At 30.3% G+C, this 15,413-nt stretch overlaps 1 protein-coding gene across 2 annotated transcripts in view; it reads left to right on the top strand.

Moving 5' to 3' along the window:
* Positions 1-15,413, top strand: part of LOC126743130 (uncharacterized) — an 802,914-nt gene that overhangs the window by 462,978 nt on the left and 324,523 nt on the right. For both annotated transcript variants that reach the window (XM_050450098.1, XM_050450100.1), the window contains 2 exons: positions 2,910-3,260; positions 11,820-12,003. In XM_050450098.1, coding sequence (XP_050306055.1) covers positions 2,910-3,260; positions 11,820-12,003 — 535 coding nt within the window. The remainder of the gene's footprint in view (positions 1-2,909; positions 3,261-11,819; positions 12,004-15,413) is intronic.

Raw genomic sequence — 15,413 nt, 5'->3', positions numbered from 1 at the left:
TGGGGTCAGAAATAAAACAGAAACCTGTTTACCTAAATGTCGACGTTTCGACTTATATTAAGTCATCCTCAGGACACTGAAATGGATTCAAGTAATTACAGAGATAAAACAAAGTAATTTCAAGTACATAAAAAACACTATTAAAATAAATGTTCTTTAAGTTACAAAAATTAAAACAACAAAAAACAAAAACCACGACACAGTTAAAATTACATTCAGGTACAATCCGTTAAAAGAAATTAAAAAAAAAAAAACAGTATAAAATTAATTTTTTTTTCTATTTTTCTTTTTTTTATATATATTACACCTCTTACCTAAGTCTAGGTTTCTTAAGTTATAATTAAAATAGGAACGTAGAGTTATTTTTAACATGAGTTAAATTGTAGGTGTTACTGTGGGCAAACTAGAATCAACAATAAGCCAAGAAACAAATGTTTTTATTCTTCCGAGCGTTTATTTATTTAATTTTTATGATTCAATGTTATGTTGATAAGTTAAGGATTAGTAGATAAGGAAGATGTATGTATCTATACGTTCAAAACCAGAAACTTAATTTGTTAATACACTGTGTGATCTAAATTTGGGACATACACTCTTGGACAAAAATAAATTTTATGTTTTAGTTTTATCTTTTTGATAGAAAATTAATTAAATTATAGTAACTTGCATTTAGATCATCGGTGTCTTGTTTTTTATTTATGCTTTCTTTATACTTTTTTATATTAACCATTTCAAGTAAAATTCTTTTTTTATAATTTGATTCTCTGCCAATGATCCGAGTGCTGTTAAAATCAAATTGGTGTTGTTGATTGAAGGAGTGTTCTGCTAGAGCAGTCTTCCCAGATGCTGCGTAGTTCGTTGGTTTTACGCTTCTTTCGTGTTCGCTAATTCTGGTTTTTAAGTACCTGCCCGTTTGACCCACATACAGACCTTGACAATCAAAACAGGGTATTTTATAAACACGCCACTTTGTAACTCATTTGGTGTTTTATCTTTTAGTTTTGAGAAGTATTTGTTGATGGTATTTTCATTTTTGAACGCTATTCTGACTTCATCATCAGGTTATAAAACAGGTTTCTGTTTTATTTCTGACCCCACCCAACAACCCTCCGCAATATTAATTGTTGAGTTTCGCTTAGGATTTGCGAGCAAATTCTGGAATCTCTAAAAATCCAGATGAGGTTTAAGAAGTACAAATTATAAAACTAACTAAAAAATTTAAAATAATTCTGTTCATTTTTTATAAAAGAAATACTTTAAATAAAAAAGATTAATCGATTTAATCTTATAAGATGAAAATGCTGCTCAAATTGTCTGCAGAAGATCATGGACCCATATATCTTCTAATGTTTTTCTATGAAACATTAACTAATTAGGAATATTTTTTTCTTTTCTGAGAACATTAATCCCCTTATTGACAATGGAAGGAAATTTTCAGCTATATATCAATACATATCATTATGTTAATTTAATTTATTGATGTTAGATTTTTAATTAAAAATAAAAAGTAGAAATAGATATATGTTATTCTAAGCACAAGAATTACGTCTTCAAAATAAAAAAAAAATTATTAACATTCCTATTCCTTAAATCGCTTTAAAAAAATTTGAAATAGCAACACCGCAAGCAAAAGCTGATGTCATCTTGTGAAATGTTATATTGACAAACGGCTTTGTGTTTACATTCGGCATTTGTAAAGTTCTGTGTGTCTTCTTTAGTTTTTGGTTGAAAAAGAAAAAAAAGTTGAGTCATTCCAGTGCTTTTGTAAATTGTTACGATAATAAAAGCTTGTGCCGTTTGTGTCGCACCATGAGAAAAAGGCGATTTAAGCCGATCTTTCCACAAGTAAATACCAATATTGTCATGACATCATATCAAGGTCGTCATAAACGTAAAATAATAAAAACTTATTAAGAAATCTATAATAAATATAAAATATTTAATTTCTATAAAAATACTTTTTATTAGATAAGTACGTTTACTCTAAAAAAGTACGTTAAAAATGCATAAAAAGTTCGTTAACGGTAGTATCTTTTATAATTTAAAGCATAATCTATTAATAATGAATATTTATCATGTGAATATCTTTGGACGACGTCACTGGTAAAGATTACTTTTGTCGCGTCGGTAAAATCAACAATGCGATCGAGCGGCGTTGCGATATTTTTGCCTTTTTCTCTAATACACTTTATCTACATTTATTTAGCTTTGGATGTTGACTGCTTTTTTTGAATGAAATGGTTTATAATTTATTAAAAAAAGAATAATATTGTTTTGCGAATTCAAAATATGATATTCCAGACCAGTTGGATAGAACTTGACCTATTTAGTAGATTAGGCGCTAAGGTCCGACAAAATAAGAAACAATTCTTTTTTTTGTTTGTGTTCCGAAGCCTCTAAATAAATATCGACAACATAATTTGCATATAAGTAGGTTTGTGAAAGTTACTTACCTCAAATTTGTCTATAATAGTATTTGTCAAATATTTTCTTTGAGACATAAAACATTTCCAACAAATAAACTAAAATAATAAGAAATAATAGTTTTACTGAATTTGTTTATAATTTTTTTTTATTTATGAATTCGCTGTCACAGTTAAAGGTTAAGTAATGGATAAAAATATTGTTAAATTAAAGTGTTCTTAAGTTGATATATATATATATATCTTTAAGAAAAATTTAAATCGTGCAAATAATAATTTTTTACTTAAAAAAAAGTCTCATATAACATCATTCAAGATTTTATCTCTTTTATATGCCAAGCTGTACAAAGTTCAATAGAAAAAAAGGAGTTTATGATAAAAAGAATTAATAAAATAATCATTTTGGATGGTACTAGGAACATCATTGATATTCTCCCTTTTAAAATGCGAAATAATTAAAAACATGTATTTACTTTTTTGTTGCAGGTATAACAATAACAATATTTCGATCGACGAAAAGAATAAAGACTCCAATCTTCAATCGCTAAATAACGAACTAACAGTTTACTACGTTGGAAATAATAGGAACGAGAGGCAGCGGGTATTACTTCGTGGTGCTACCAGTCCAAGCTTACCATCAAATAAAAGCAGTTTCGATAATGTTAAAGACAATTTTGAAGTTAAGGGACCATGTAGTCCCGAAATATGTGCTTTTTGGCCACATTGTGCTCACAGAGAAAATATTAGTCGGGAACCTCAATACAATATGCGATCGTCCCAGAGCTATCCGTCTCATCAAAGATCGTTGGATTCCGTCACAACAAGTGATTCAAGCAGGTAAGTGGAAATGCTTTGTAATAAAAAAAAAATAGTCTATTAGAAACAAGGAGAAAAAGATGGGTATTTCTATTGAAAGTAAAGTAATTTAGAATATAAAGGAAAGGATTTTTTCAAAGGAAAAATAATGCTTTTTTTATACTTAACAAGCCACGTTTATGTTGATTTAGATTAAGTGTGCTGAAAAAATATTTTTTTGTAAAATTTGCGATATATTGACTTATAACATAATAAGTCATTTATTTTATGACGTACATATTTATTTTTAAGTGTTTTCTTTAATGAAATTTTTACTATAAAAATTTGGATTTTCTTTAAAAACATTATTTAATATTGTCCCTTCTTACCCTTTAAGGTCGTTGCATTTTTAAAACCAAATACTGGACATACTTTTCAAAATTACTTTATTCTTTAGTAAGCACTTTAGATAGATATTTAAGAATTCCTGGTGGATTTAATCTACTTTTAACAACCCTTTCAAGTGCATTTCATATTTGTTATATTGGATTGAGGTCCCGAAACCTAGATAGCCAATTCATTTCATAAATATTCATATTTTTTAAGAACATCCTTTCCATGGTCACTGTAGAATGTTGAGAATTATTATACTTTAAGGGTGAGTTAATTTGCCCTTCCTTAGTTGGAATTTTTCTCAAAAAGCTAGGGCAGAAACCTTATATCTAGCAGCCTTCCGCACTACTTATAAAACATAATATTTGTATTACTTTTTTTCTTCATGGGGCTCCTGCAGCTTTCATTCTAGAATACCTATACCTTTTTTGCTTGTCACAGACCTATTATTCTAACCCGATTGTCTATCTGTAAGCGCAACTACGGGAAAGTCTTCATTTTTTTCCAAATAGGATACGTCAGATCTTCGTTATTACACGCCTATTCTATTTAGATATCCATTAATTGATATGTCTCGTTAGAAGATTCGCCTATTTTTTTGTTTATTGAAACTTTATTAAAAAACATTGCTCCTGTTTAACTGTCGCATTTCTTGTTTAGTAAAATCATGTTAGGGTCATATTTCTTTGCGGTGATACCCCGACTCCCTGCTACCCATATGAGTTTTACCCAGCAAGCATACCCTTACACACGAGTAATTGTCATATTATTACCAGTGTGCCCTACTAACAAATTCTTCCATTCCAGTAGTCGTAATCCTGGAATTTGCAGGTACGCGTTGCATCACCTTGGAAATATTATAAGCTCTTCTATTATTTTCTCTGTACATTAGAATATTGAAATGTTTTCTTTGAAAGATCGATGCAAGATTTCTCAATGCCATGGAAGATCTATGGTCTTAGGTTTTTCCCATTAGACTTGACTAGATCGCAGATATGGTGGCAAGTGCAGTAGAACCTTTATGGATACTGTGGTTTGTTTTTTTATCCATTCCTTCAAATAATGAAATTTCTCTACATTTAAGTATTTCAGATCGCCGGTTCTTTTAATTTACACTGGGCAATTTGCAAAATTGTGAATTTATCGTTGTATTAAACATGTCTTGAGTTAGTTAATATAATTAAGTCTAGCATATCCTAAAGCGCTGTGTTTGTCATTTTCAGATTGTCGATTCCACGCTACTTAGGTATATTTAGGTTTAGTTTCTAGAAGATAAGTAATTAACAGCTTCTCATAACGACTTATAATAAATTTTATTTGTTAAGATAAAATTCCATGTTTTAATACTGTACTAATATAAGAAGCTTATAATTTCTCTCTCTTTTTGTATTTTTTCCATAATTCAAACTTCCCTAAGCCAAGCTCGTCTCGGAAAATTTTATATGTACAAGGCTAAAACGTGACTAAATTTTTCGTTAGGTAGCTATCTATCATGTGCGTGAAGGAAACTTTAAGTACTCGTATATAATTCTGTGGTAACCTTAGAATTCTTTAAAAAATAAGACAGCTAAATAACATTTGTCATATATTAGAGTGCTTTAGAATTGAATTGTATATTAATATTTTAAATAGTTTTTCAGTTAGAAACTGAAAAAGAAAAAGCTAAATGTTATAATTTAAATATAGGAAATTGCAAATCTAAACTGAACTTATGATTTGATATGTGACATGCTCGGATTTTTTATTGTGGCTACTATAGAATGATAGATAAAATAAAATATTGGTATATTAGTTTAATCAGCACATCCACATCAATGAAAAAAGAAAAGCCTTAAATAGGTGATAACACCTACAGAGGTAACTATCGCACCGTCGATGATTATCTACATGATTTAAAAAAAAATACTTGTTCAGTAAAACTGTAAATGAACATATGTAAAATGTAAATATGTTTAGTAAAATTGTAAGCTAATTAAAAACAAAATCGGAGAAAATTTTTATTTTTTTTTAAAGCATATAAAGCCTAGAAAAGTCGCCGTAACAACTTAAACTGCATTAAGTAAGTGACATTTCAATGTTTCCAAAACGTAAACTTTTACCACCTTGTATACGCAAGACCTTCTTATGGTAAAAAATTGATGTCGAACTGATTAAAGCTAAGGAAGGAAAAAACATGTATTTAGAAGGTGCCTTCGGTAATAAATGTAAAGTTATAATATTGCAAAATTTTAATGAATCTAAGATAAGACTGGATTATTTCAAATAAAACAAATATTTTATACTCCTTTTTGCAGATGTTGTATGCTATTTTTTAGATTCCATAATTTCATCTTCTATATTTCGCATTAGTGAACAAAATTGTTTTAATAAAATTGCCTATTTCTTCAATAAAAAAAATATTTTTACTATTTTTTTTTCTATTATTTAACCCAGATAGTTTTTTCCTTTGCTTTTCTCATCATATTTCATCCAATTTTGTTTTTTTTCTATGTTTTAAGGATTTTCTTATAACAATCATCTATTTCTTTGAACAAAAAAAACACTAGGTTCAATAAAAAATATATTAAGATGAAAATTTCTTAATTTTTTCCCTCAAAACTACATAGCTGGCAATGGGTTTTTATTGTTTTTAATAACTTTGTTAATTATTTGTCAAAGGTTTCCTGTGTTCACCAAGTCACTTAAAAGTTTTGCTACGTTAATTTAACCTTAAAACTGTTTGCTGTTAGTCAATTTAAAAATAAAGAAGTGAGCGTTACTCAACGTTATCAGTCTGAATTAAATAGCACTTTGTACTGCATTTATAGACATTTTTTGGAAACTGAAGGTTACACTAGAATCTAGATGACCTGGAACTGGCTCCGAAGAAAAGACTAATCCTTATGATAATCGCATTATCATCTTACAAAGTCTCCGAGATCGTTATGCTGCAGTTATTGGATTCAGAAATCAGGTCCGGAATACCTATATAAGAGAATAGACCATTAGACAAAGACTTGGTGTGGCCAATCTTGCTAGTCATAGAACCACGATAAGTACAAAACTTCCTAAATGTCATCGTGTTACGCGACTTCAGTTTGTCAGGAACCATGGACCCTAGGGTGAAAATGAATGAGGGCGCGTTTTGTTTGACAGACCTGAAGTCCGTGGATGGTCATAAAAGGGTATGGCGAAGATCACCTCAAAGTCTGTATATTTCAACAAATCCGCTTATTTTTTAAATTCCTCAAAGGTTCTCCTCCTGCCTACGCGCTTCGTCTCGTCTATCCGACTGGACATTCAGACTAACTAAGTAAACATCTAATCGGCCGATTTGGTTATAGGGTATCGCATCACTCTAATTTTGGTATTAGCGGGGTGTACTTACCTTAAAGTGGTATTTTTTTTTCTATAAATTTATTATTGTATTATTTCGTATTAATTTGCGGACTTTTTATTTAAACTGTAATTATATTTTCCTGATGGCTCCTCACGTATTTTATTGTATCCTTGACTTTTATATAAACATTCAACTGACGCACTCATATCCTATAAGTAAAAGTTGTGATAAAAATATATAAATATAAAATACTAATAAAAATTGTGATGAAAATATATGATAAATAAAGAAATAAAAAATGATGTGACCAAAACCTTAAGATTTATTTTTGGGTGGAGATTAATAATTTTCTCAACTTCAAAATTATGGTACTGAAAAAAAAAGGTTATCCGTTTTTACGTACGAAACCTAAATTGCCTCGAAAATGCCAAAAACCTCATTTAATAATTAAGTCAATAATTGGTTCTACTTCTCTTTAGACTGAAGCAACAAGACAAAGCAAGAAGATTTTTTGAAGTTTACCGCGCTTTTTATGACTCTAAAGTATTATGTTTATGAACAAAAAGTGTTTGCTTTTTATGTTCCTGAGGATGGCTAAATATAGCCCAAAACGTCGGCAGTATTAAAATCTAAATCCTGAGTTGTACTTGATCTCAGATCCACCTGAATTAGCAACAGTACATATGGTTTGATTTTGGGACAAATGGTGAGTTTTAACATGAAACTTTCTGATACGCATTAAAAATACCAACTGGATTTTATCTTATATACGATATCTAATAAATGAATCCATGAATGAGTCCAGTATTAATTAACCAAAATTTATACTGGGTGGTGCGTCGCCGAGCGGAACATAAGAAATCCCATGTAAATTTTAAGGGAGTCAATTATTGGCTTCCCTTTACATTTTACAGAAAAAATTTAAGATAACTTTTTGGAGAGACCAATCTGGCAAATCCTCGGGCAAAGTTTCAAAAATTTTAATAAGCGAATCTTGAATTATTCAATTAAATGTAATTGCAAAAATTCCAAATTTTCGGTTCAGGTAAAACCAGACACTAGCCACCAATTGATTAAAACAATTTGCTATAAGGCTTTCTCAAATCTGACATACGGCCGAATACAAGAATTGTTTTTTTTTTTCGTTTTATCAATCTCATAACAATACATTCAAAGTAAGACACGTTAACATTACTTTTTTATCTAAGCTTTTATTTAATATAACGATGCAGTTATATTAAGTATTTATATCTATTTTTTCGTCGATTGAACAATTCATACTTGTCTTGAAATATCGACTGTCACTGATTTATTGACACTTTTCCTCACGTCAGTGACAATTTTTATTTTACAGGTGCCCGTTTGGTTTTACCTGAACCGAAAATTTGCAAATTTTGCAATTACATTAAAATTTAATTGAATAATTCAAGATTCACTTATTAAAATTTTTTGAAACATTGCTCAAAATTTACACGGGTTTTCCTGTTACGCTTCAGTATTCTTCTATAATATTAAAAATCTTCGCGAATGCGTCTTGTATCAATCGATGCACGCTGTGAAAAGTGATCCAATTTGTTAAAATATATAGACTTTAATCGCAGGATTATTTTGCAGAATATACCTTTAGTCCTAGGGTACCCAAAAGGGTTCACTTATGGTGTCTGCTGATTGTGAAATATTTTTCTAGAGGCACACAAAGAGTTTTACGTCATTTCAAGAGACCCTGCTGTCAGGCACAATAATGAAACTCTTTACCAACCTGAAATGCAAAATTTTGTAGTTTTTTATGTGAATATTATTGGAAATAACTGTCTTCGAATGCATGATAATGCCATACCCCATTAGCTATACTGCTAGAATTCCTTAAAAACATACAAGAATGCAAGCATTTAGGCACGTGGAGAGAAACTCGATATTAAAAACTTCCGTACGTAGTTTTTGCAAGTATCTTTACCAAACTACCAATTTTTTTCCAAATAAGTAATTATTCATTGTTAGATATCACTTAAAACTTGTTGTTTTATTTTTGTGTAAGTTATTAGAAGAATACAAAATCACACAATTATTTTTCTAAAAACTCTTGACTTCAAACTTATGTATAAAATGATAAGTAGATTGTTTTTCATGACAGTGACTGGATGTGTAGCACTTTTCATCAATACGTTATAAATTAAAATATAATGCGTTGCTAAAAAGCTAAGTAATAAAAAGCTCTATTTAAGACAAAAATCCTTTTAGGCAAATACTGATTTCTTCAAGTTGCAAATCAATATTTGGTTTATTATCAATTAAGCAGTTTCCAAATTTCATCTTGGTTGTTTATAAAACAATCTTAAGTAAATAGTTCCCAAGAAACTTTATTAGTAGCAATATTTGTATTACGCCAGTCAAGCCAGAAAAGCAAAGGTCAACCTCGCCTCGTCTACCCACAACTTAACTCCCGAAGCAGACCTTCCCAGAAAATAAAGGCAAAACGCCTTTTTATAACAATAAATAAATAAGCAGCCGTTTGAAAAATATGTTTTTAATCATTATTTTACTCTACAGCTGACCATCTCTTGAACTTTGGCAGTATCTCTTTAAGTCCTGTATATTTATAATGAATGGCATGGTATAGAATTTTATTGGACATCCACTCCAATAAACACAAGCCTAGTTTATTATCGAGGCTATTTGTAACTAGTTATGTGTGGGTCATTTTAATAATTACATAGATGAAGAATAATCCGCAGTAGGAAAACCGAACAACCGAACAACCTTAATTTCCGTCGTCGCCCTGGGCCATCTGAAAAACACTCGCAAATACGAGAGTGCCACTTGGTCCCACCAGGCTCAATGAAAGTGAAAAATTTAAATTGTCTATATTTTTAACGTTTAGAACTTCAGAAAGCAACAGAACTAGCCGTTCTGTTGCTTTTTTATTAAATTAATATCGTCATGAGTAGCAATTTATTTCGCGATAATAAATTGATTATTGCTTCTGAATATAAATTATTGCTGCAAGAATTTGGATTTAACTGGAATGCAGAATATGTTAAATTATATTGTATTTCGTGTAGCAATGACTTCATCTATCATCTATGGTTTCGTAGAAAATGTATTTTTTTAGTTTATAAGTTTTGAATAATAAACATTATCAACACATATTGACATACTGGACGAGTAAGTTGGAACAAATTCATATAAAATTCAGGGGTGTGTTCGAAAAAAAAAACGCTCGAACACGTTAATTTGTATTCTTTTTTTTATAGCGATTTCTTTATTAATAATGATTGCATATATACAGGATAGACCAAAAATGAGCTTCGACTATCAACTTATTTTTTTTTATAGAAACACCCATTTTTTATAAAAAAATTTAATTCTGCATAAAGTTTTAAGTGTATTTTGTTTACCATGTCCTTTACACCTAACCTTAATATTAATTAAGAAATTTTCAATTAAATTTTTAATAAATAACCATGAATTTTTGGAACAGTTTATAAAAAAACAGAACAAAAAAATTAAAATAAATGTTCAAATTGTTGACCATTAACTTCCTGACAGTAACCAAGTCGATATTCAAATTCTTGTAATACTTTACTTATTGTTTGAGGCCGGATTTGTTATTTTTCTTCTCTAATTCTATTTTTTAATTCTTCTAAACTTTCAGGTTTATCAAAATTAACTTTAGATTTTAGATAACCCCATAGATAAGAATCCAATGGGGTTAAATCTTGCGACCTTGCTGGCCATTCAATAAAACTCCCCCTTCCAATCCATCTATTTGGGAAAATGTTGGTAAGGTAACTTCATACTGTTCGCGAATAGTGTGGGGATCCATCCTGTTGGAACCATATTGAATCTGCCGGTATAAATGGGTTTTTACCATTTGGATAAAGTGCAATTAATCTAGGTACTATCTGATTTTGAAGTAACTCGAAATACTTTTCAGAGGTAAGTGAGCCCTGAATAAAATAGGGACCCACAATTGATGTGCCCACAGTTCCTGCCCATACGTTTAACTTCTTGGGAAATTGTGTGTGACTTTTCATACTTAAGGGTAGGTTTTCTGGTGCTCAATAACGAAAATATTTCCTATTTACAGAGCCATAAAAAAAACTTGCCTTATCGGAAAAAACAATTTACTTAAAAATTGTGGGTTTGCATTACATTTATTCATTATTATTTTACAAAGCTCTGTTTTGCGGATATGATTATTTTCAATAAGCTCCTGAATTAAATGAATTTTATATGGATGCCATTTATTCCTGGAAATGGAAATATTTTAGATCACATTAACCGACTGATCTGAAGCAACTTCTCGAGTTGATTCATGTGGATTTTCTTGTAAATCGAGGAAAATATCTAATTGTCTGTTTTCTGGAAGCGTGGGATAGTCCAGGTCATGTAATGATGTTCTCTCCGGGTACTTATTGTTAAACAGATCGCAAACTTCGGTTTGTGTTCGAGTCTTGTCGCCATATCCTACCATCATCAAAATTTTAGTTAAACGCGCCATACTTTTAAATTTTGCAACTGCACTTGACACTTACTGACATTTACATAAAGTAATTCCAAGCAATTAAATGGTGACAAGGTATCAATCAAATATATCTGTTAGAAAAACTAGGAAAAAACATTATTAAATATGCTCAAATGACCTAAACAGTTATAATAAAAAATGGGTGTTTCCATTTAAAAAATTGAAGTTGATGGTTGTTGCTATTTTTGGTTCACCCTGTATACATGAATTTATCATCAAAAAAATTGCGTGCGACAAAAAATAAAAATCGACGTGTCTGAGCATTTTTTTTCGAAGACACCCCTGAATTTTAAATGAATTTGTGCCAACCTGCGCGTCCTCACTGTATAATTTTTGATTGTTAATATTTTCATTATTATTATAGATCTGCATCAACGGTTATCGAAAAGAAATCACAAGAACAATACATTCCCTCACAGCCAAGTCGGCGAGCTGATTCCGAAACACGAGGGGCCCGAAAACCGCAGCAGGAATATCGCAGAATCAGCCCCAATCGGCCTTCCGCAACAGGCAGCAGCACGAGACGGAACGGTGCCCCGGAAGTGCCGGTAAATTGATTTACTGATTCAGTTTGTTTTGCCTTCTCCTTCCTTCCTCTTCGTTTTTCATACCACTTTGTGATATCGGTTAAATGGCATATAAGTTAAATGCTTGATAAACGGTCACAATGTTGGTCCTACCTCTTCATATTCATTAAAATACCGTAAAACCATTATTACTGCGTTATTCATAGCTTTCTTAGCACAAATTTACCTGAATAGTTTCTGTGTTACACTGGGTTGGATTTTCGACAATTAACTGTAAAATAAGCTTACGAGCAAATGAGAATTTTAGTCAGCAGTTATATAACTTCGTTTAGTATCTAGATAATTACAAAACTAAATTTCCGGGTAGTAACTTTGAAGGTGTTAAGTTCATAATTATCCCTTCATTGTGTTTAAAAATCATTTAATAAAGAAGTTTTATTAAACTCTTTTGAATATATAAGCGAAAAAGTAAATTATTATTTAAAAAATCATATTTTTTTTAAAAAAGTCAGGAAGGAGGTAATTAAGCCACCGATATATCTTTCTATTTCCTATTCTTTGGTGCATTTTTTTAGAAAATGCCATTATCAAAATGTTTATGAACAAACACTTGCAGGTGCCAACGTTATTATATTATTGTTTATTCTAAAAGTGTTAAGTATTTTTTTATTTATTCTTTATTTGCAATCTTTTGTGTATTCTCACAGGCCTCGAGTTGAGCTGAAAAAGTTTGTCATGTTATATAATTGTCTTAAAAAGAGTAAAAGCTTTTATAATGAAGAGTGGAAATACGGCTTTAATATACAAAATAAAAGTACTATGTTAATAGCTCCTTTGAAATATCCTATATGAAATATAGGTGTGTCTTTTATGTATTTTATAAAGTAATTGTGTTTCTTATTAACGCTAACGCAAAGCTGAGATAATATGCGGGGAATAAACGGGGTATTATTAAATTTTTAAAATGTATGGTAGTTCTTTTATTAATAACAGACCAGAAAAAAAACATAAAAATAGTCAAATAATAAAAGTTCATCATAATTTTAAGATCGAAAATATGCCTTAATTATTTTTAAGATTTGTACTTTCTATAGTTGTCTTATAGTACTGCATTCTATAGTAGTTGATAATGTATCTAACTTAGAATTTAGAAAGTGATAATCGCGTTTATTGATTTGAAGCTTTAATTTTTAGTTCTTCATAACTTACTTAGGAGGAAATTGTATCCGTTGGGTGTTAGTTCTGCTTTTTTACACATCTTAATGTGCTTGATGATATATCGCGGTAAAAGTAAAACCAATGTATAGAATTTTATTGGCTTTAAAATAAGGGCAGATGTTCTTCAGAACAAATCAATTTAGGTCTTTTTTCCTATTCTTTTTAATATTGATAATTTTTTATGTCTTCTCTCGAAGCATTAATATTTAAGGATATCATAATATTGTTCTTCTGTTTATGCTAACGATTAGATAGCAGACAGCTGAAGGTAGTTAAGGTAATCTGTTATCTAAACGTCTTTTATAAGTCCGTCAACATTCACAAATGTAGCAGGTATATCTGTGATCAAGCTGATAAATCAAAGAAAAAACCATTAATGTCGCCTTATATATAGAAAAAAAAACTCTGCATAAGTGCAATAATGAAATACCTTCAAACCTATATTTGATGTTACAGTTTACGATAGTTAGGATTTTCTTTTGCTGCCTCCCAGTTTGGAGAAAGACAGAAAATCCAGCCATCTCTTCACAAAAAACTTTTATCCTTCCCAAAATCATCGTCGTCTGCCCTTATACGCTTTTAGACTGGCTTAGTTTATTCTAAAGTTTTCGTATTTAAATCCGTATAAAATTTTTCAATTAACGTCTTTAACCTGGATGAGGATCATTTTTCTTAAATCCACTTTAATTATCTACTGTCCTTAATTAATACAAAATTCAAGTTTAATTGGTACAGCTCAAGGAGGAAGATATTTTTATTTTTTTTTTAAATATTTGTAATAGTATTAACCCTTTATATCGGGAAAAATCATTACCAATGTATTTCTAGAAGGATCTAAACAGCGTAAATCTCTAACTATACAATATTTCGTGCAATATTTTTTCATAATCAGTTCTCCGAAACATTTAACTTTTAATTTTTTCATATTTTTGTCGAGAATTTTCTCTTAATTTAGGTTAAGTAATTTTTTAATCCATTTTAATCCAGATGAGAACTGCTCTGTGTATAATATGCTGTAACTTCATTCATCCATAATATTTTCTTTCATGTATCCACTGTATCAATCAGATCGCAGTTTATCAGAAACACCAACTATTGTGTTTGTAACATACTAACCCTAAGCATATTTCTACTAACTCGATAATTTTTCTTTTTTATAATTTTGCGTGATATTTAGGTCACGTTGATTTTTAGAATTTATAATTTTAATATTATATAACTGTATAACTGTAAGGTTATTTTTATTAGGGCCATGTGGGTTTTTGTAGTAGGTTTAGTGTAGTTCCAGAATTTTCTTTTGGTTTTATAATCTGGAAATCTAGAAACAATATAAAAAATATTAAAGTCATTTATTTATTTTGTTAGTTTTTCGTTATTTGGAAAAAAATATATTTATAACTAAAAGCATATATTTTTTTAATTAAAAATCGTTTAATTCTCTTGCCAGTAGCGACATTAACCCAAAATCTTTTCTTTCAAATGTAAATATTTATTGTGTTTTTTTTAATATTTTGTTTTTTTGTTATCTCGAAAGAGTGCCTCTAGCGGAAACTAATAATAGTAGAATCAATCTTAAATTCAACCCTTTATAATAAACTGCCTAACGGACCGTTAAACACAAAATTGGAAGTAATATATACAGAGTGGGCCAGAAAGACATACGATTTTAGCAACGCCACTGAATCCGAACGGCACTGATTATCGCGCCGCCAATAGTGGGGATGACAAGCTCTATCTTCAGAAATTTAGTCCGAATGGAGCGTTCTCCGGTAAGCAGCGTGCATTCTGCGTAAAGCATTATTACAAAAATGGCGACTCGTGTACTATACTTAAATCAGTGCCCAAGTAAAAACATAATAAGGACGTGGGTCAGAAAGTTTGAGGCTACTGGTTCCACACTCAATCAGAAGTCTGCGTGACGCCCAAGGTTAATATGCATAGACGAAACAGTTAATGAATTTAGGAGTTCCGTACGACAAGATCCCGGATGCTCAGCTGACTATATTAAGTGACCATATCGATAATCTCCCTGCATCAAATTCTGGTAAAAGAGCTTAAACCCAAGGACCATAACCTATGTTGTATTTTGTCCAAACAATGTTACAGCGCTTTCCCACTCTGAACGATATTCTATTTTTGGACGAAGCTTATTTTCACTTAAATGGGCATATTAATACACAGAACTGTCGCTATTGGACAGCAGAAAATCCCAA

The sequence above is a fragment of the Anthonomus grandis genome, chromosome 12 (assembly GCF_022605725.1).
Source record: "Anthonomus grandis grandis chromosome 12, icAntGran1.3, whole genome shotgun sequence".
In the NCBI taxonomy this organism is placed as follows: Eukaryota; Metazoa; Arthropoda; class Insecta; order Coleoptera; family Curculionidae; genus Anthonomus; species Anthonomus grandis.
Note: the sequence above shows the minus strand (reverse complement) of the source record. Positions and strands in the feature narration are given on the sequence as shown.